Here is a 22,490-nt window from a genome sequence, read left to right on the forward strand (position 1 = left end):
ACGTGAGGTTGTGGCGCCCCTCGCCCGCCAGCCATCGCCTGGGAGGGCAGGCCAAGGGGGCTCGCCGCCCCCTGCGCCCGCCCCGCGTGCCTTGGCAGCTCCGGGGTGCTGATGGCCGAGGGAGGTCCCGCCTGGCTGGGGGAGGCGACCCGGGAGAGGCTGCGGGAGCGCGGGCAGAGCCGCCGCCCGGACGACACGCGGGCTCCGGGCGAGGCGCGGAAGGAGGGGAAGAAAGACGCCGCGGCGCCCGGGCGAGCCCTGCGCTGCCTCCGCTCGCTTCTCCACTCGCAGCAGCAGCAGCAACAGCGGCAGAAGCAGAAGCAGCAGCAGCAGCAGCAGAACCGGCGGCGGCGGCATTCCGGCGGGAGGACCATGGAGGAGTGACGGCCCTTCTCCCCGCTCCGTCCCCCCACGCCCCCCTGCCCTGGATCCCGCGCAGGGCGCCGCAGAGCGCACCTCCTCCGTCCCCCCCGGCCCCTTTGGGCGTCCCCAGGCAGGCGAGCGAGCGAGGGACGCGCCATGGCTTTCCCCAAGCCCACGGAGCCTGGCGGCGCCACGCGGAAGAACCCCAGCCTGCTGGAGCTGGGCGCGCTCTGCCTGGACTCCGAGATCATCTTCGGGTTCACCAGCCACCTCCTCCGCAGGAAAGGCAAGGTAAGCGGAGCCGCGCCGGAGTGGCGCTCGCGGGGAAACGACGCCAAGAAACTTAACGAGCGGCCGGCAGCGCTGGGAGGAAGGAAGGAAGGAAGGAAGGAAGGAAGGAAGGAAGGAAGGAAGGAAGGAAGGAAGGAGGCCGGCCGGCCGGCCGAGGAAAAGTTCAGCCGGCCGGGCAGCGTCTGCCGGCAATGGGCCGCGGGGCGATTTCAGCACCTTGGACAGCGCTCTGCCTGCGCCGCTGAACCGCTGGCCGCGGGCGGGCGCTGGAAGGCGGGGACAGCGCCGGGGCCGGCGGAGCCTTGCCGGGGCATCAGGGCCCCGTAGATAGCACGTCGGGACGCGTGACACGGGTCTGGCGCTCCTTGAGAAGCACGCGGGGCTCGACCCAGAGGCGGTTTTACGGTCCGGGAAGCAGGAGCCGGGTCTGTCTGGGTCTATCTCGACCTCCACGGGTCCCTGGACGGCCCTGCCCCCCACCCCGCCCCAACACCGGTGGGTGCTCTGGAAGCCGAAAGAGGGTTGCGTAGGCAAGGGGGAAGATGGGACCTGATGCCCCCTCCCCTCCCCAGATCTGTGGAACTCCCGGAGCGTGGGAGCCTAGCCCGAGATCATGACACGCGTGTGCAAGGCGGAGGGTGTGTGTGAATGGGAGCGCTGCTGCTGCTGGTGGTGGTGGTGGTGGGGAGACTGCGATGCTCATGAAGTGCTCCCCACCCATATGCGCGCCGAGCAGCCGGCTGCGAGGGGTCGCCTCCCTCGGCTCCTCCATCATTCTCCGCTGGAGCCGCTCTCTGCGGAAAGTTCTCTCTCTCTCTCCGGGGCACTTCGCGGGCGCGCTGGTCTATGCCGGGCGCTGCACCAAGGCTCCTGCACGGAAAAGGGGCGCTCACCCCTCCCTCTCCACCACATGGTCCTTGTAGGGGGTCCGAGTCCCATTTGGCCTTCTGATCTCAATAGAAAAGAGCCAAAGTCCAGCAGTCCCTTGACGGGTAGGAGCTTTCGTGGGTCCCCCTCACTTCTTCAGGTGAAGCTAGAATGTGAGTCCACCTGCCCATACATCTTGAAGAGAGGCCCCATTTCAGATGTCCAGTGATAGCAGCAGGCAGGTGACAATACCAGGTGAATGACAATAGCAGGTGTGTTAGGCTTAGGTGTGATTTGCAGAAGGTTAGTGGGCACGCAGATACCAGCCTTGGCAATGAGACAGAAAACCCAGGTCTTGATTCAGTCCAGGAGGGTGCGTTGTCGTGAGCTTCTCTGACAGTCGCAAATCGGCAGTCTCTCTTGGCAATGCCTTTGTATCTATCCCTGACCCCAACAGCTGCGAGTTCGGCGGTGGCACTCTGCACATGCACAAAGACAAGGCTCCTTTTCTATTGTAACTTTCAGCAAGGTGGCGATGAGCGAGGCAAGGCTCGGGCCTCGCAAGAGATTGTCTGCCCCCTTCCCTCCCTCCCCCCCCCGGCCCAGCAGTCTGCTTTTGGCGCCTCTTGCGCAGCGCTGGCTTTTCGCCTGCTGCTCTTGCAAATTGGCTCCGGAGCGCTCCATTTGCGGGCGCCGTCAGGCGGGGGAGCTGGGCATGGGAAGAAGGGAGGGGGGGGGGGATCGGGAAGCGCTGCCCCTCCCTCCGTTTCGCTCCGGCTTGGGGGACAGGTGTGCGTGTGTATGGGGAGGGGAGACGAGCAGGCGAGCGCGTCGCAGAGGCGCCCGGGCGCTGGCTTCGGCAGGCGCAGCGGAGCGAAAGGGAGCAGCGATCGCGCTTGACAGAGTCCCGAGAGCCGCCCCAGGGGGAGGAAAGCACGGGCGCCTGGACGGGTAGCCTCGGCTAGCTGTCGGCCGCGCAGCCCAAGCGGCCTCGGCAGGGAAGCCCTGGCGCCTCCGCCCCCTGGAGGGACCCGAAGTTGGAAAGCCCCGAGGGAGGGAGAGGGGAGCTCCCGCCCTCTTTAATTCGGAGTGGACCATTCACGCTGGGCGGGCCGCGGCTCCACTCAGGCGTGGCCGAGGGGGGCAGCCGTCCATGCGAGAGGAGAGTCAGGCACGACGGGAGGGGGGGGGGAGAGACGAGCAGGGCTGGCCCGCCCGCACGGATGGTGCGAGTGGCGTTTTTCAAGAATACGGAATGAATCCGGATCGCTTGCGCCTCGATGGACGGGGTGATTCTAGGGGAGGGAGGTGGCGTGGATGTCGGGAGAGGCCGAATCCCCGCGAGAGCCCGCTGGAGACCACCGCGCGTTCTTGGAAGGGAAAAAAAACACACCCAAGCCCCCTTTTGCCAGGGCGAGATGGCTTAATTTTCTTCCGCGGTCTAGCGGTACAGCGCTGTGCGGCCGGCAGATGGCGCTCCGGTAACAGGGACCGGAGAGCGGGCAGAGAGAGTTGGTTCTCTCTAGCCCTTTGAACCCCATTGGGCGTTTGTGCCAATCTACGCGCGTGGAGACTGCGGGCGTTTCTTTCGGTGGGTGGGGGAACCGGACAGAGAAGGAATTATCAAATGCTGGAAGCTGTGCAAGCTCCTTTGAGCCAGGAGTCCTCACTCTTCATAGCACGTGTGTCTGTGTGCCCCTTCCCAGTTCAGAAGTACATTTCATCACTAGGCATAATCACTTGACAGGCATACAATGCAGCATAGAGGCAACCTGCTTGCACCCTCCCTAGGCCTATTCCCCCTAGTCCCACCCCATAATATAAAGTCACAACAGCAGCGCAAGATCTCTTTGACTTCTGGAGTAATAGGAAGTGGGGCTACGATCTGGGATCCCCAGGGGTCAACTCCCCCGCTCCACCATGGACCTTCACTGGGGGACCTCAGTCCAGTCACCTCATCCCAGCCTAACCTCCCTCACATGGCTGTTGTTGCAAAGGTCAAATAGAAGAGGGGGGACTGTGGTTATGACCACAGCAGCCAGTCTCCAGAAAGGGGCCGGGGGGTCAGGAATTACAAGGGACCTCCAGTCCCTCTGGAGAAAAGGGCTGATTGGCAGGTTCCCTCCCCAAACCTCATCTATCACAGACCCTCACCAAATCTCTAGGAGCTTCCCAACCTGGAGTTGGTAACCCTAGTTGTAAGGCACTCCAGGCCTCCATTGGAGAAACAAGCGGGAGTCATAATTCATCCATGTACTGTAGCATGAGCCTCTTGTGGCACAGAGTGGTAAGGCAGCGATATGCTGTCTGAATCTGTCTGCCCATGAGGTTGGGAGTTCAATCCCAGCAGCCGGCTCAAGGTTGACTCAGCCTTCCATCCTTCCGAGGTCGGTAAAATGAGTACCCAGCTTGCTGGGGGGTAAACGGTGATGACTGGGGAAGGCACTGGCAAACCACCCCGTATTGAGTCTGCCAAGAAAATGCTAGAGGGCGTCACCCCAAGGGTCAGACATGACTCAGTGCTTGCACAGGGGATACCTTTACCTTTACTGTAGCATGATGGGTCACCATGTTCATCAGTCTGTAGCAGGAGAAAAGAGCCAGAGTCTAGGAGCACCTGAAAGACTAACAACATTTGTGGAGAGGAGGAGCTTTCGTGAGTCACAGCTCACTTCCAGGATGGGTAGCCCTGTTAGTCTGTCTGTAGCAGGAGAAAAGAGCCAGAGTCCAGGAGCACCTGAAAGACTAACAACATTTGGGCAGAGGAGAAGCTGCTGACTGCTGTACCAGAAAGGAGCATTGATTCACCCTGACACAGATCTGGTTGGTCTTTAAGGTGCTCCTGGACACTGGTGCAGTCTCATGATCATCAGCCCACAGCCCAACGTTGACTTCAACTTTGGCGTACACACCCCCTTCTTGAGAGGCCGTGCACATGGAAGCTTACATCCAGAATTAAGCTTTCTTGGACTCAAAGGTGCTGCTGGAGTTTGTTCTGCTGCTTTAGACCGACCGACACGGTGACCCTCCCGAATCTTGCCTCATGTTGGTTTCGCCAAGGCCTATGGCCAAGTCTAGCCGCTCTTTCCCCAGCCCTCCCTGCAGGTATGGAAAAGGAGCAACGAAGCACAAACTTCTCTAGGCTTTCAGATCGCCTTCTAAGTGGGAGGGGAAGAAAGCCAACCAGGTGCCCAGTGGAGCAACGCTTGTGTCCACGTTCCCAGATGTCCCAATGCTGCCCGTGATTTCCTCCAAGTGATCCAAGAGCAGAACCCGTAAATTGTTAAAGATGCTTTCAGAAATGAGAAGTCACACGGCGGGTCTGACCCATGGGAGGTGACTGAGTGGGGGACCGTAAAGGACACATGGCAGACTTAGGTGTACTGCCTTGTGGGAACCCCCAGAACACTGCATCCCCCTGCCCCAAATCGGAGTGCTCCTTCCCAACGGTCCGGGTTTTAAAGCAGCCAGGAGGCTGTTTTTCAATAGGCACCAGCAGCTGACTAGGCAATTAGTCCAGGATGCTAATTTCTCCAGCTGCCAGGTCAGGGGCGCCTCTGTAGAAATCATCTCCATCCGTGCATTGCTAAAGGGATGATGGAATCAGACGGGGGGAGGGAGGGAAGAGACACGCACAGATCCCATGACAACAAAGGCCCATGCTGTTTGGAGGAAGACTCCTGTTGGACAGAGGCCTTGCCATTCAAGGGAACCTCCCTTTATGCAGGGGTGGCTAAACAGTGGCTCTCCAGATATCTGTGGACTACAATTCCCATGAGCCCCTGCCAGCACATGCTGGCAGGGGCTCATGGGACATGTGGTCCATAGCCATCTGAAGAGCCATTGTTTGGCCAAGTCTGCCTCTCAGTCTAGAGCAGACACTTCATAGAATCGCGGAATCACAGAATCATAGAGTTGGAAGGGACCTCATGGGTCATCTAGTCCAACCCCCTGCACTAGGCAGGACACTCACATCCCAATCGCTCATCTACTTGGGTGTGTAGCAGATGGCTTTGGAGTAAGTTTTTGCTTAGGACTGAAGAGGGAAACACCGCTAAGTGGGAAGCCTGGAAGAGAAGATGGCTTTCTATCCCATATGGGTCCCCTGGAAAGGGCAAGAGAGAACAGGAGCACAGAGAGTAGCAAAATTTGTGGCAGGGGCCGCTGCTCCCTTCTTCAGATGTTGGACTTTCAGCCTCTTCTCTGGCTCCACCCACCTTGACCGAGCTCCCCTGGAGAAGACGCTGAAGCAGCAGAGAGATGAACATCCAAGCATGTGCCAACTCAGTAGGGCTTGGACTTTCTCCATTCACACATGGACTTATCTGCCGAAAGGCCCATGAGCATCATCATGGAGGGTGTAGGGAAATGTCACAGTCTAGTGTCAAAGGGAATGAGTTGTAGTCCAGGAGGTCCCCAGCTCAGGGCTCTCTTCTGCCATGGGCTGAGCAGTTGGCCTACTTGTGCTCCTGCAATGTGACGTCAAGTTACAGCCAATTTCTGGCCACCCCTTATGGAGTTTTCAAGGCCAGAGACAAACAGGTGGTTGGCCATGGCATCTCTCTGCATTGCAACCTGGGACTTCTTTGGGGGCCTCCCATCCAAACGCTGACCAGGGTCAACTCTATGTGGCTTTTGAGATCAAGCTAGCCTGGGCCATCCAGAAGAAGAAGAAGAAGAAGAAGGATTGTTGTTTTTTGGCCCCTGCTTTTCACTACCCAAAGGAGTCTCAAAGCGGCCTTCTCTTCCTCCTCCCACAACAGACACCCTGTGAGGTCGGTGGGGCTGAGAGAGCTCTGACAGAACTGCTCTGCAAGAACAGCTCTATCAGGACTGTGACTGGCCCAGCTGGCTGCATGTGAAGGAGCGGAGAATCAAACCCGGCTTGCCAGATTAGAAGCTGCGGCTCTTAATTACGACAACAAGCTGACTCTCCAGGCAGGGCGGCTGGACTCTAAGGCAACTCATTGGTTCTCGGCCCCTTTCTCCCCACTTCCCTATCTGCATATGGGCATAATGGTTTTGGCATACCATCCTTCTGAGGACTGGCAGTGCTCACGAGATCCAGTGCCTGCCCCATTGGTGTTTCAGAGAGGGGTGTTATTTGGGCGGTATAGGGTGAACTTACTCTGGGGATACCAACTCCATCCCCAGCTCAGCCCAAAAGCTCCCCATGGGCCAGTCCTCCTTCCCCCATCCTGGCTTCCCTTGCAAGGATGTGGTAAAGGGAACATGGGGAGGGTGTGTGTGTGGGGAAAGATAATCCTGAGCTGTCAGGACAGGTGGGTGTAATCTGGAGAACTGGGTGTGAGTTCCCCACTCTACATGCAGCCAGCTGGGTGGCTTGGACCAGTCACAGTTCTGTCAGAGCTCTCTCAGCCCCGTGGGGTGTCTGTTGTGGAGAGAGGAAGTGTGGGCAATTGTAAGCCACTTTGAGACTCCTTTGGGCAGGGAAAAGCGGCGCACGAAAGAACAGCTCGGCCCTTCTTTGAGTCACCCCTGCCTCTAGCCTGGTCCTCCATGAATTCATCTACCTCCTGTAGAAAGCCCCCCCCCCAAAAAAAACCCTTTTCTTGGGCAGGGGTCATAACAAGAGAAAGGGGAGAAATTACGAGGTTCACAAGCGAAAGCATGTAGGCTCTGCGCACGGCACATATACTTGGTTGTCCTTTGTGTGTGCACCGAATTATTGCCGTGACGTAGTCAGCGCATGTTGTGGATGAAGTGGAGATACAAGCCCCACATCTCCTTCAGACATCGGCCCCCCGGTTTCAGTTGTTGGAGCGCTTCTCTACAAACAGATGTCGCTAGGATGGGCAGGAGGCCCTTGAGTGCACAGTAATGTGTGAACATGGCTGCCATTAAGGGTCCTTCTGGAAGCAGGGTCCTGTAGTGTGGGTTTTCAAAATGGCAGCTGGGGAGAGGTGTCCCACTCGGTGCCTGCTATTTCCAGCTCCGAGAGAAAAGGAACCCTTTGTTTATTTAAATCAGGGGCGGTCAAACTGCGGCCCTCCAGATGTCCATGGACTACAATTCCCATGAGCCCCTGCCAGCATTCGCCGGCAGGGGCTCATGGGAATTGTAGTCCATGGACATCTGGAGGGCCGCAGTTTGACCGCCCCTGATTTAAATGATTTGATTCTTCCTTCCTGCACAGCAGGTTTATTTGGGCAGATCAGCCTGAGAACCCCCTGAAATATTCTTCAGGTCTTTGAGAACCCCAGAATTGATGCAATGGTGCAGAATAGGGCTGGGAAGCAGAGCTGTGGACACGCCCGTCCAGGGCCTCCCCCCTTCCCACCCCCTCCAGGCCCATCACTGGCCATTTGGGGGAGGGTGTTAATGTGACCATGTATGGTCACATCCCCTGACAAATTAAATATAAAATAAATGAATTAATATAAATTAAATAACCCCCACCCATTTGGGAAACCCTTCCAGGGCTGTCAAGAAACTCCAGTATTTCATGAGAGCCTGGTTGAGGAGGCGTGGGGCAGACTGACCCACCCCCTCCCACAGTGGCCAAGGAGGGGCTTGGAAGGAGTGGGAGATCAAGGGGACTTGGTCCAGTTAAAGACAACTGATACTTAGCCAGGGTGGCAATTACTCTGGATTTGGTAAACTGGAATAAGAGTCAGATCTTGTATATATGGCATGAATGGCCTCCAAGGGAAGGTCTTGGGCAAGAGTAGTCAAACTGTGGGTCATGGGAATTGTAGTCCATGGACATTTGGAGGGCTACAGTTTGACTACCCCTGGGGGAGCTTGGGGATCTAGTCCAGCCTCTTATGGAATGCTTCTTCTTTGGTCAGTAAACAGCTTGGAGAAGCTTTGGCAAAGGATCTTTGTGGGTGGGGGGGGACAACCTTCCTCAATAGCTAGCATTCCAGGGTGGTTGGTATGACTCACCCCCAGCACCTCCATTTTGCAGCTGGAAAATTGAACATTTGCTCTGGAGCCACCAGCTCCTATCTTGTACTGCTATGTGTGTTTAATGATGACCCCCTCCCCCTGGAATGTGGCTAGTCACCAGCTGCTATAGCACAAGCAGGGATTCGAACCTGGGTCTCCCAGATCCTAGTCTGACACTTTAAGCCAGGCTTTCTCAACCAGGGTCTCATGAAACCCTGGGGTTTCCTGAAGGGGTGGGAGTTCATTCAGTTTTTGAAATGTGTTAAACATTAGGTGAAATGACCATATATGGTCATGTTGACACCTCCCCTGAAAATGGCCAATGATGGGCCAGTAGAGGGTGGGAAGGGGAGGGGCTCAGGTGGGCGTGTCCACAGCTCTGCTTCCCAACCCTATTCTGCACGATGGTGCCACTTCTAGGGTTTCTTGAAGCCTGAAGAATGTTACAGGGCTTTCTCAATGGTAAAAAGTTGAGAAGGGCTGCTTTAACCACGAGACCAGGGGTAGGCAACCTGTGGTCCTCCAGATGTTCATGGACTACAATTCCCATGAGCCCCTGTCAGAAAATGCTGGCAGGGGCTCATGGGAATTGTAGTCCATGAACATCTGGAGGACCACAGGTTGACAACCCCTGCACTAGACCACTCCAGTTATTGCCCTGGTCCGAATGGCTTGGGTGGGTGACCACCAGAAAAATCCAGGGCTGCTTTGCAGAGACAGGCAATGCCCAACCGCCCCGTCCATCTCTTGCTTTGAAAGCTAGTCCGCAGTCACACGACCACACTTTGCACTGCCACGCATTCTCCAGAGGGCTGGACTAGATGACCCGCGAGGTCCCTTCCAACTCTAGTTGTGATTGCATCCCCAGCCAACAGGCTCCCAAAGAAACATTTCGGGGGACCGAAAGCACGTTCCCCATCCAGGCAGGCATAGAAGTCCTCTCTCGCCCCAGGCTCCGGGGACGGGCCAATCCCCGGCTTAAGCGCCTTAGGGACCGCAGCCAAGATTGATTCCCCCCCCCCCCTTTCCCTCCTAAAGAAAGTCTTATTCCTCACAACCATTTGCCGAAAAAGCCCCGCCCGCGGAGGGACCGTGGAAACGGCTCCTCGAAACCGGATCCGCAGAGTTGTTGGGCCGGCGGCCGGAGCGTAAAAAAAGCATCCCCCAACCCCGCTCCGCCGGGTCCGCCGCCGATCCAGCCGCCCGGGCAGGCCCACAATGGTCCCCGCCCCGTCCCCACGTGCTCCGCCTGGGTCCGGCCGGCCGAGGGGCGCCGAGGCTCCTCCCCCGCCCGCCCGCCGGCCCCGCCCCCTCGCGCCGCCCGGGGTCGCTTTAACTTGGCCCGACTTTGGCGAAACTTTTCTCGCTGCCGCGCCGCGCTCGCCGCCCACGCAGCCGCCGCCGGTCGTGCAGCCACGCAGCCTTCCCCGCGGGGCCGCCCATGGGCAGCCCGCGGGCGGCGTGGTAGCCGTGGGGCTCTCGGGGGCCGCGGCCATGCGCCTGCTGGGGGTAAGTGCGGCGCGGATCGGGGCTCCGGCTCGCTCGCTCTCCCGCCGCCGCTTCTGCCTCGCTCTCACCGCCTCTCCTTCTCTCTCTCTCGCTTCCCTTGCAGGTGGCCGACGGCAGCCCCCGGCGCGACCCTCCGCCCGCCACGCCAGCGCCGCCGCCTCCGCCGCCTCCGCCTCCGCCTCCGCCGCTCTCCCTGGAGCTCCCCCCGCCGAAGAGGCTCCCGCCGGCCGGGCCCGACGAGCGCTGCGCCAGCCGCCCCCCTCCGGACGGAGCCGGGGCCGCCTCCGGGGCCGAGCCGGGCCACTGCGAGCGAGCCGCGCCAGGAGGATGGTGCCCGGCGTGCCGAGCCAAGCTGGCCGAGCTCAAGAGGCAAGCGCTCAAGCTGGCCGCCGCCGCCGGCTCCCTCGGCCCGCCGGTAGGTCCGCGCCGACCCCCCCTCCCCCGCCTCCCTTGTCCGTCTAGGGGGGTCTCTCTGCAGGTTTGGGTGCGGATCCGGCTTCTTACAGCCCTGCGGTGGGTGGGTGGGTGGATGGGAGTCCCATTGGAGGGGAGGCTGGGTGGGTGGGAGTCCCACTGGAGGGGAGGCTGCGGTGGGGGTTCGGGCATTCTTGGAGGCTGGGGGGTGAGGGAGGGGATCATGCCAGGCGCCCACCTCCAGGAGAAGGGTTGTCAGTCAGCACTGCAGATGAAGAAATTCTCAACCAATCAGCAATGTTCAGAGTAATTTCAGGGGCTCTCCAGCCCCCGCCTGGAGGTTGGCACCCACGGTGGCATTAGAAGAACCCTTCCTCTGGGAGCAAGCCCCCTTGACGGGCATGGGTCTGACTTCGGAGTCCGACCTGCTTGGAATTGTTTGGTGGTTATGGATTTCACCTCCATCCTGCTGGGGGGGGGCGGTGGGGGGGGACTCTGCTCTGAGCTCCCCCCCCCCCCCCGCTGCTGCCTTTGCTAGCCATGTTGCGGGACTGTGCTGCTGTGTTGTAACTTGGCGCTTGGGAGTGCGCTTGCACATTGCTCAGTGCGCTGGCAGGGGCTGGACTCGGATATGCTTGTGCCGTGCTGCGGGAGTGTGCATTTTTTGCACAGTTTGCACTCCCTTGCCCGCCCCACTGATGGCATGTCTAGAGACAGTTTGGGGGCCTGTGCATAGCCAGAGACTTGCTTGTGTGCTTCTACGTTGTATAACCTGGGGTTGCCAACCTCCAGGCGAGACTTGACCCTCTCCCAGATTGACAGCCGGATCTCTCTGGGCTGCTTTGGAGGGGCGTCTCTGTGGCCTCCTTCCCTCTGGGGCCCCTTACCCTCCCAAGGCCCCAAACCTCCAGGGATTACCCAGGCTGGGGTGGGCAGCTGCGTGCGGAGTGCTGGCACCCTTGGCAAACTGCCTTTGTATAAAAAACCCGATACCCCTGAGGGCTTGTTGGGTGCAGCACTGGAACCTTGGCCTGGGTGCGTTCATGAAATCGACTCGCTTTGCAAAGCAACTTGTTATGGGTTTAGGACACAGCATGGTATTTTGGCTGCGCCTGGCTCTGAATCTTGCCCTGTTACTTCAATCCCCTCTTGCTTGGCTAGATTTCTGGGAGCCCTTGGTACAGAAATGCGGCCGGGGAGCTGTGAGTACTGCACAGGTCTTGCCAGGCCCCCCTGAGCCCTGCGCATATGCCAGTGTACACCCTTGAGGCCAGCTCCGGACACTACAGAGAAACCCAGTACACAAAATTTGCCATGCCTTGAAGCCGAGTGGCTGTGTGGAACGCCGTGTAAGCGGTGTCTCTGTGAGGCTGGTGCATACCTCCTCACACTACGTAGACTTACAGTGTGTTCTTCTGCTTGCTTGTAGTCTTCAGCCCACCCCCTTGCGTGCGTCTCAGTGTATAGAGGCACGCTGGTGCATTATGCCCCTTGCGGGATCCTTATCGATAGGGGTGGGACGATTTCAGTGCCAGGGGTGGGTGGGTGGGTTTAGCCACAGCCGTAAGTTCAACAACTCGAAGCCCTCTTCATGGGAACAATTTGTGTAGAAGAAAGTGAAGGGGGCGGGCAGCTTTGGTAGAGAAACCTCTGACTCTCAGCTTTGCCTTGGGTGATCTCATCTGTTGAGAATCCATCTGTAATCCATCTGCATCTGGGGTTCTTCTGTCTGTTGGTCAGACTAGAACAGGGGTAGTCAAACTGCGGCCCTCCAGATGTCCATGGAATACAATTCCCAGGAGCCCCCTGCCAGCATTCGCTGGCAGGGGCTCCTGGGAATTGTAGTCCATGGACATCTGGAGGGCCGCATTTTGACTACCCCTGCACTAGAATGTGGCAAGGAAGCTGGCTCAGTCTCCAGCAGGCCTGGCCAAAGGGTGGCTCTCCAGATGTCCATGGACTACAATTCCCACGAGCCCCTGCTAAGATACTGGCAGGGGCTCATGGGAATTGTAGTCCATAAACATCTGGAGAGCCACCCTTTGGCTGACAGGGGCTCCTGGGAATTTTAGTCCATGGACATCTGGAGAGCCACCATTTGGCTGGCAGGGGCTCATGGGAATTGTAGCCCATGGACATCTGGAGAGCCGCCGTTCGGCCAGCCCTGCAGAGACTTGAACTCAGGATCTCTGGGGAGCAAGCCCAGATAAAACGGCAGGAGACGGGTGGCTGAGTTTGCATTTGCTCATTTGTTTTAAGTGCTCGTCAGAGAGGGAATACGTCATCATGAGTAATGGGAAGAGCGGTTTGTGATGGGCGGTCCAGCCGTTTTCTTCTAACGTAATCTTGGCTATGTAATCCGAAGGGAGTAGGGTCCGGTGTGCTGCATGCAATGTCTGAGATTCCTACGAGGACCCACACCGGCAACACCAGAGAGTCACATGCTCCCAGCTGTGTTGAAGTGCCATTGTTGCCACTGACAACTGACAATGTTATCTAATTCAGGGGTAGTCAACCTGTGGTCCTCCAGATGTTTATGGACTACAATTCCCATGAGCCCCTGCCAGCGGTTGCTGGCAGGGACTCATGGGAATTGTAGTCCATGAACATCTGGAGGACCACAGGTTGACTACCTCTGGCCTAAACCACCCTTGCTCAACTTTTTGACCATTGAGAAACCCCTGAAACATTGTTCAGGCTTCGAGAAACCCCAGAAGTGGTGCAATCATGCAAAATAGGGTCGGGAAGCAGAGCTGTGGACATGCCCCCCCGGGGGCCCTCTCCTTCCCACCCCCTCCAAGCCCATCGTTGGCCACTTTGGGAGGGGCATGGTGGTCAACCTGACCATGTATGGTCATATCATCTGAGAAATGTTCGACACATTTAAAAAATGCATAAAATGAATTAACTCCCACCTATTCAGGAAACCCTTGGTAAGAAAGCCTCGCCTAAGCAGTCGTTCCTGCATTAAAGAGATCTATGGGAAGCCATTGATCAACATTTGAAAAATTAGTACAGCCTTCCACCCAAAAGAGTGGGAATTTGCAACTTGCGGGGGAGCTGAGACTCCAAACTTGGAGTGGTATACGTGGGACTGAATACTGGGCTCAGAAATCCTGTGGGGTAGTCTTTTACTGGGCTAATTTTTACTACTGGGGTAGTTTTTACTAGCTTCCTGCTAGTGTCTTTGAGCCTCAGCATAGGAAAGGGGCCGTGGCTGGGTGGTAGAGCCTCTGCTTTGCATGCAGAAGGTCGCAGGTTCAATCCCAGCAATCTCTAGGTAAAAGGAGCAGGTAGCATGTGATGCAAAATCCTATCTTAGAGAGCGATGGCTGGTCAGGATAACCAGTGTTGACCTTTAAGACCAACCAAGTTTAATTTTGGGTGTAAGCTTTCCTGTGCCTGCACATGAAACCTTTATCCCCAGAATTAAACTCAGTTGGGCTTAAAGGTGCTGCCGGACTCAAAACTCTGTTCTATGGCTTTATATCAACACGGGTACCCACCTGAACGTTGACCTTGATAGGTCTGACTCCGTAGAAGGTGGCTTTATGTATTCACGTGTTATTTGGGAATAGGTGCGCCATGGCTTGAATTTTATTGGACATTAATTAGTTAGATTGTCAATTGTCAGCAGCTACGATCCTGCTTGTTTCGCAGAGGTCGTAAAACACAGCGGGGAGGAAATGCTTGTGCATTTCTCAAGTTCTTCTTTACATGTCGTTGGGAAGCAACACCTGATTTTAGCATCCCTCTCTCTGATGGATTCAGTTAGTTTATTCCTTTGTGGAGTGCTACAGGCAGATATTTCCAGGCCTGCTCCCAAAACAGCATCCAGTGTGACTTTAAATCCAAATTCAGGGCTGGAAACAACACATGACATTGGGTTGACAGCTATAGGAAGGTAAGTTGATAGATTTATGTGATGTGAAGGCAGTGTGGTGTGACGGTTAAGAGCAGCAGCCTCTAATCTGGAGAACTGGGTTTGATTCTCCATGCCTCCACATGCAGCCAGCTGGGTGACCTTGGTCCAGTCACAGTCCTATTAAAGCTGTTCACACAGAGCAGTTCTCTCAGGGCTCTCTCCACCCTGCCTACCTTACATGGTGTCTGTTGTGGGGAGGGGAAGGGAAAGCTGTTAAGAAGAAGGAGAAGAAGAAGAGTTGGTTCTTATGTGCTGCTTTCCTGTACCCAAAGGAGTTTCAAAGCGGCTTACATTCGCCTTCCCTTTCCTCTCCCCACAACAGACACCCTGTGAGGGAGGTGAGGCTGAGAGAGCCCTGATATTCCTGCTTGGTCAGACCAGCTTTATCAGTGCCGTGGCGAGCCCAAGGTCACCCAGCTGGCTGCATGTGGGGGAGTGGGGAATCAAGCCTGGCCTGCCAGATTAGAAGTCTGCCCTCCTAACCCCACTACACCAAGCCACCTGGGGTCGTGAAGAGACAGAAACCCTCTCTCTTCTTCTCTCACCTAACTATCTGTAGAAGCGCTTTGTTAGCTGATTCCCCGCCCCAGTGACACTATTAATTTCATTTTCAACCACCTGTCTTTAATGGGGCTCATGCATATGCATATCGCAGGAAGCCGTCTCATACATCTTAGCAAGTTTAAGGAAAGGGCTGCCAAGGTGCACTCGAACCATCCCAGACTTTATCCAGATATCTTATGAGGACAACTGGATGACTCACCTGGCTTCACAGGTCAAGGGACCCTACGGAGCATCCCCCTTCCTCCCTCTGTCCTCCGGGCCTCTATGTTTGAGCTAAAATAGAGCATAGCAGATGCAAAGCTCTCCACAATTTATTTTCACCCAGCACATGAGAATGTATACGGAGGTGGCTTTCTTTCTCCTTGAACATGAACATTGTCAGTAACGTATTGTGTTCCAGACAATAGTTATCTGGATGTTTGTAAGACCGAGGGGGGCGAGAAAAAAAAAAAAGGCCTGCAGAGGAAGCCAATCCCTCTTGACCTTCATTTTCATTCAAAGGGTTCCTGTCCCATTGAGTAAAATTCCCATAGAATCTAAATATAGTTGTCTTTGGGGGCTGCGTTGTAATCCGCTGTCAGGCAGAGGGGATCGGATTTTCGTGTTTTCAGGGTTTGATCCAAGGCCTGCGGAGATCCGGGAGGTGGGGGGGGGGGTCGGGGGGTGGAGGAGTCTTTTATGTCGGTTCGGAGTGGAGTTTCGAATCTGTCCCCTTTCCTTCCTTTGAGGCGGAACGAAAATGTCAAAGGCAGGCCCTCTAGATTTCCCGTTGTCCGTTCAGTGAATGGAAGGTTAATTTCCTATTGTTCACTTCTTTGGGTGTAATGGCTTTGCACAGAGGGTATAATGCTTTAAATGATTCTTAGTCCAAACTGGGTTTTTGCTGGAGGTAATGGGGTCCTTCTTATGAACAGTTCTTTGTCACCGGGAATAAGGGGGGGAGGAGTACTTACATCGAGAGTCAATGGGTCTTATTTAGGTGCCCAGGTGAGGGGACCTTTCATTCCCCCCCTGTAGACCTTTTTGTGTGGTCTCATTTGTGGCTGTTTCAGAGGAAGCCCCCCCTCCCCGGACTCGATGATAGGGAAATGAATCTCCTCTCCTTTCATTCAGAGTTTCAGACAGGGCTTGGTAAAGTTGCAATGTCAAAACCTTGACTAGCTTGTTTTGAAGATAAGATTGCTCTCCATTTCCTTTGGAGTAGCCCTGAAATGTTCCCAGGGAATTTGGCGGGACTGAAAGGGTGGGGGTGGGGAGACTGCGATTAAGAGCCCTGCAAGAGCAGACCGATGGCCTGTTGAATCCAGCGTCCTGCTTCCAGTAGGATGGTACCCACTGAAAAATTCTTGCAGGTTACACATGGGGAAAGGTGGCTTCTCTGTGTTATCCTATATGGTTTGCAGGTGAAATGTTTACCTGCCACAAAAGAAGTCTTGCTTACTCCTGGTTGTTGTTTTACATACTAGAATCTTTATTTCTGCACTGAGTCACAACTGACTTATGGTGATGGCAGCAAGGTGCTTTGGAGGCAAGTGAGAAGCAGGGGTGGTTTGCTAATGCCTCTTTGATAGTCTTCCCTCTTAATATCAACCCTGCTTAGTTTCTGAGATCTGATGAGATCAGGCAACATCCTTATCCATGGTTCCTCTATATATTTGTGAAACAGCCTGGGGGGTGGAACATGTCCGGCTGTTGGAATAGGGTCAATCAGGCTGACTGCCTGGTAAGGAGCTCTGTCCCGGGCCTGCTAATGAGCTGACCAGCCCCTGCCCGCCCCACTTGATCCAGCTGCAAGCTGCGGCCCAAAGCTACGTTAAGCTGCCTGGCTGGAGGCCACGGGAGAGGACCCTTTCAAGGCCCATTCTTAGGAACGGGCTTTGAAGCTAATCTGTACTATAAAACAGAAAATCTAAAACTAGCTATAGTGACACTGATAAATATTTGGGATTTTTTGGGACCACTGGATAGCCACAGTTAAAGTGCATTTAAAGGCCTTTTGGTCCCCTTAAATGCCTTCAGAATGAACTCTCAGCTTGGAGAAGGCAATTAAGGGGACTGCAAGCCCTTTAAATGCCTTCAGAGTTGACACTGCTGCTGTAGCTTTCAAAAGGCATTTAAATTTTAAGTGACTATGTTCCCTTTAAAATTTAAATGGCTTCCCCCCTCCATTGGAAAAAATGTAGGATGGGGGCACCGTCTTTGGGGGCCCATGGAATTGGACCCTTGGGTCCAGGCTTTTTTCAAAGGGAAGGTCTTGGGAAAGGGTAGTCAAACTGTGGCCCTCCAGATGTCCATGGACTATAATTCCCATGTGCTCATGGGAATTGTAGTCTATGGACATCTGGAGGGCCGCAGTTTGTCTGCCCGTGTCTACCCGTGGTCCGTGGTCATGATTTTATTTATATAGATGTAGAATGTGGAGAAAGTAGAAAAGGCTTTCTGCATCATTTGCCGAAGCATCCCTTGAGATCATCATGCGCTTCTCCTGCAGCGCAGCCTTGAAAATGCCTGTAAAAGCACAGAGTTTTACAACATTTTATTAATAGCCTTCGTAGTTCTAAATATCCATGTGCTGTCATGTCACTTCCAACTTAGGGCAATCCTACGAATTAACGATATCCTGGATGTCCTGTATTCATCCGCTTTTCTCAGTGCATGCAGATTGAAGGCCATAACTTCCTTTCTGGAGTCCATCCATCTCATGTTGCGTCTTTCTCTTTCCTTGCTGCCTTCAATTTTTCCTAGTGTTGTTGTATTTCCGTGAGTCTCATCGCCTCTTATTACTGTACCTAGATACATAACTCACTTTACCTTTGTTAATGCTTTGTAAACTTCCCTGTCTAGTCGCCTGGAGGCAATTCTGACTCGCCACAGCTGAGGCAGCACGTAGTTGTTTGGTAAGCATTTTCTGAAGAGACGTAAACGTAGAGCGACATAGCCTCCAGGCACCACTTTTAGGGTGCAACCGCCTCTCTACTGCAGAATAATGGGTGTGGTGTTCATAAAAGTACAAAGCAGTAATGTTTGAGCATGTGTGGTGTGGGTCAGTGAGTGTTGTCCAGATGCAAGGAACTTGAAACAGTTCAAACATCACTTTTGAATGTCTCTCTTCCTGTTTTGTTGCTTGAAGAAGAGATGGGGAGATGGGAAGCCACAAAAAACAGCAAACACTGGAAGTTGGGTTGCTTCTTCATGCCTCGTTCCGTCCTTCCGGCAGGGAGCGTTAACACAAGAAGGCCACTGCTTTGAACTTTGTGTATATGCTCAAAAAAGGCTTGTGTCCTTTGCTATGATAATTAAGGGATCTTTCATCGTGAGTTCAGAAAGGTCTCTCCACCTGGCTCTGATGGTGGGTGGGTGCTTTGGAGATGAAAGATTGCTTAGTTCCTGCCGCTGATTATCATGACTGATGAAAGAAAGAAGCAGTATCCCCAGAGTCAGTGTTGCTGATAACGGTGCTGAGTTTAAGCTTAGAATGGTATACATTTTTTTGAAAACGTGTTTGTCAGCCTGTGCATCAGTTTAGGAGAAGTGCTTTGTGATGAGTATGCTTCCAAGCACAGCTAACTTCAGTGGATTCAGCAAAAACAGAGTCCAGTAGCACCTTTAAGACCAACAAAGATTTATTCAAGGCGTGAGCTTTCGAGTGCAAGCACTCTTCCTCAGGCTAAATGAAAAACCATCATAACTGTGGAGATATAAGGCAAAAGCAAATAATGCCAAATTAGTAAACTGTGTCATAATATCCCAGTTAAGCCATATGATGCCATATGATAATTTTTTGCTAAAACAGCTAATTAGTCCTTTTGAATTCAGTGGATTCAGAAGAGTGTAATTGTGTTTAGGATTGTATTGTAACAGACACAAAATTGACAAAAATGCTCGTCTGTGAAAAAAATGTATTTTTGCACAGTACATCTTATGCCCCATCCTATGTGAGGAATTGGGGGTTATTGGGCATTCTTCCCTGTCCTGAAACATCTTGAGTCAAGCTGGATGTTTAGTTCTTTAAAACAGTTGGGTGTGGGTTTTTGCTGCCCCATGTGTAGCTGTTTTTTTGTACTCCACTTTTGTACTCCACTACCTGCAGGAGTCTTAGAGCAACTTACAATCACCTTCCCCTCCTTTCAACACAACAGACATTCTCCGAGGTAGGTGTGGCTGAGGGAGCTCTGACAGAACTGTGACTGGCCCAAGGTTGGCTGCATGTGGAGGAGTGGGGAATCAAACCCGGTTCTCCAGGACAACCACTCTTAACCACTATACCAAGCTGGATCTCATGTGAATTAGCAGAAATGAAGAAATAAATTCTTTTAGTACTGTTTTTATCAGGAAAATGGCTTGGGGGTGGGGAGGTAGGAACTGTCCCTCCCCCAGTGGTGGACTTCAAATGATCTCTGCTTAAGGCTTTAACAGGCATGCCTCCCAGCTTTGGGGTGGCTGCAGGGAATCCAGACCCAACCATTTAAAAAAAGTAGGTGTCTAGTTTGGCTCTTTCTTCTCTGCCTTTTCAACTTTTCTTATCCACTTCTAGCCTGAAGAAGAGCCTTGAGGAATTCAAAACTTGCTCATTCCTTTGTGTTTGTTTGTGTTCGTCTCAATAAAGAGGTGTCTCTGTCCTTATGCTTTGCGGATAAGAACAAGCTTAGTTCTCAGACCTGTGATCTTTAGGAACAGAGAGAAGGCTTAGTACGATATGGCCGATGCCCTTATGCTTGCCTCTTCATGTTCTCTTAAATCCCTGATTTAAGAGAACATGAAGGCACCACACTGACAGCTTACCTGGGGCCTGCTTGTTGTTTTCAAAATGTGGATGGGGCCAGGTTGGTTTTTTTGCCCAGCAAGGCTTCTGATAGGCCATAGAATCATAGAATCATAGAGTTGGAAGGGGCCATTCAGGCCATCTAGTCCAACCCCCTGCTCAATGCAGGATCAGCCCTAAGCATCCTAAAGCATCCAAGAGAAGTGTGTATCCAACCTTTGCTTGAAGACTGCCAGTAGAGATCTGGTTGGTTGTGCAGCTGCCTGTACAGTACATGGATTAGCTTCGCCTCCTGCAGCAGCCATTTGGGGCCGCCATCTTGTGGCTGTGCCCACCAGAATCCAAAAGGTGCCTGTACTGCAGTTTCAGAAAGGCTGGGGATCCCTGTCTGAAATAAATCAATGGTTTCCGTTTACTCCTGTGGGGGGAAATATAGAGACTGCACTTGGGAACAAACTGGCCTGTATCTAACCCTCAGTGTGTAGAACGCAGTTATCCCATGTTCCTCTCTGTTCCTGCAGTCCCTTCCAAGCCCCAGTTGGACATGGGGGTTGTGGAGCCACATCAAAGCACTCCAGAGTATTATACACCCACCTCAAAGTTGTAGCAGGCACACCCAAAGTTGTAGCACATAGTTGGTGAAATGGTGTTTATAGATCAAGGTCGTGTCCCAAGGTAATGCCAAGGTGTATGGCTGTGTGTAAGCTGGGTGTCATGAAGGTAGACATTCAGTTCACAGTTGGTAAGATTGTTTCTAAGGTTGGAGCAGGAGCATTCTGTTTTTCCTGGACTTAGGATAGGCTGCTTCTTTATGGCAGTAGTCAGCCGAAAGTTCAAGGGCCCTATTAAGCATTTCTTCAGTCTTTTCAGTTGATTTGTGCCTTCGTGCAATTGCCATGTCATCAACATAAACAAACTTCTGGATATTGTCTTGGGAACATCAGAGTTGTATAGATTGAAAAGAAGTGGAGCGAAGAAGAAAGCCCGGGGTAGATTGTTATTCAGTTTCTTCTGCTTGCTGATTGACTGACACGTAATTACTTGGAAAGTTCTATGGCCCAACATATTATTTAGGAGTTGAAATGATGTTCTGCAAGGGAAAACTTGTAAAAACTTGTACAGTAGACCACCCCTCCCGATTGTGTCATAAGTGGCAGTCAGATCAATGAAAACTGCTGATGTCTTTAGACACTTCTGATACCCTGTCTCAATGTTAAACTGGGAACTTGGTCTTTACAATTTCACTGGGGTCTAAATCCTGCTTGCTCTATAGGGACATGTTTGTTAGTTGTTACTCATCCTATTCAGGATTAGCCTCTGGAGGAGTTTATAACAGGAATTCAGATAGGAAATAAGTTTTATAACTTGCTGCCAGATATTTTGGTTTTCCAGGTTTCAGAATAGGAACCATGTTTGCTTTCTTAAATGACCTTGGGAGTCTTTCTTTTCTTATGATGTCAGTGAGCCACTTCTTAGTGAACATGCCACGGTTGATCAAGAAGTCATTATGAATGCAGTCCAAGCCTGGTGCCTTTCCACTCTTGATGTCTTTCAGTGCCTTGGAAATCTCATCTGCACTGAAAGCCCATGACAGCTCACAGTCATCAGAGCAGACATGTTTCAAAATCTGGATTTCTTTTTTTACCCTGATTGTAAAATCTCAATCTTTCAAAGTTCTGGGCAGGGATACCAGTTGGGCAGCTACCTGGCTGATGTTACCTCCAGATTTCCTCACCTGTAAGACGTGAAATAATGTGTTTGATCTTGTTAAAGCAGCAAAACAGGTTTAATATGAAAGTTAAGTATTGCTTAAATTTTGCCCCCCCCCCCAATTTTCACTCCCCACACAATGTTTTCAGTCCCTGCCAATGTTTTCAGAATTTCTGAACATTTTACATCTCTAGGTCTTACTTTGTCTAGAACCGGACAAAATCAGGAGCGGCATTTACTGAATTTACTGGTAGTATAGATTGAAAGCGCTCTGATATCCTTGATGCAGAAAGGTGGGTTTTTTCCTGGTGAACTGCAGTGTTTGCACAGCATTCTGCTGCAAGAGTTTTAGGCCTTGGGATCCTTCCCACTTGGCAGAGGAATTCCTCACCCCTGAAGCCATTAACATTTATGGCACTTCTACAAACAAGACCAAAGCCTGAGTGGGAATTGCTAAATTACTACCCATATAATCACGTAAGGGATACAACCGGTGGTCTGCTCCAAGCGGGTCATGTTGAAACAAAAGGCAAGTTGCATCAGAGAAGGGTTTTCATGGCTGTATTGCTGGGGAAGGGCAGGCGAAGTGCTACCATTATGCAGCCTTGAACCGTGCCCCCCCCCTCCACTCAGCCAGCATTTCTCCCAGCGGGGAGAGGATCCGGGCTAGAGGAGGTAGGAGAAGATTGCAATTAATACAGGCCTCCTAGCCTGGCGGCAAGAGGGTAATTACTGTTGTTCAGTTTGTCTTTCTCTGGCTAATTTTTTCAGCACCCTGCCTTATTAGAGGGTAGGGAGAGAAACACACAAGCCAGTTCCAAAGTCCTGGGGGATGGGGGCGTGCGAGGGGAAGGGGGGGGGGCACGCGCTAGAGCATCTGTTCCCAACATCTGAGGTTACTTTGAACCTGTTGAAAAATGTGGGAGCTGCTTTATTGTTCTTGCCAAGTTCAGCAATGGTGATCCAGGCTTCTCAGACATGTTAAATAACACAGCTGCGGGAGGCAGATTTCACCCTGTGTGACTGCGGGTCTTTCTCACTGGCTCGCCTTCTTCATTACTGCTGGGGATAGGGAAGATTTGGAACTGCTTTTGAATCCAGCCCAGGCTTTGTCCGTTCATTTCGTTTCCTTTTGGGCCAAAGTAGCCGCTTGTGCCTCTCCGTGGATCTCTG

The 22,490-nt window shown here is 53.2% G+C and overlaps 1 protein-coding gene across 2 annotated transcripts in view; it reads left to right on the forward strand.

Annotated features, from left to right (window-relative positions):
- Positions 1-390: 390 nt before the first annotated feature.
- Positions 391-22,490, forward strand: part of KIF26A (kinesin family member 26A) — a 205,902-nt gene continuing 183,802 nt past the window's right edge. The window contains exons 1-2 of one of the 2 annotated variants that reach the window (XM_077323808.1): positions 391-654; positions 10,046-10,357. In XM_077323808.1, the coding sequence (XP_077179923.1) occupies positions 520-654; positions 10,046-10,357 (447 nt within the window). In that variant the 5' untranslated portion in view covers positions 391-519. Of the gene's footprint in view, positions 655-9,780; positions 9,943-10,045; positions 10,358-22,490 lie in introns of those variants that run through there. The other variant, XM_077323809.1, reaches the window with a different exon arrangement.

This window comes from Paroedura picta, chromosome 2 (assembly GCF_049243985.1).
Source record: "Paroedura picta isolate Pp20150507F chromosome 2, Ppicta_v3.0, whole genome shotgun sequence".
Taxonomy (NCBI): Eukaryota; Metazoa; Chordata; class Lepidosauria; order Squamata; family Gekkonidae; genus Paroedura; species Paroedura picta.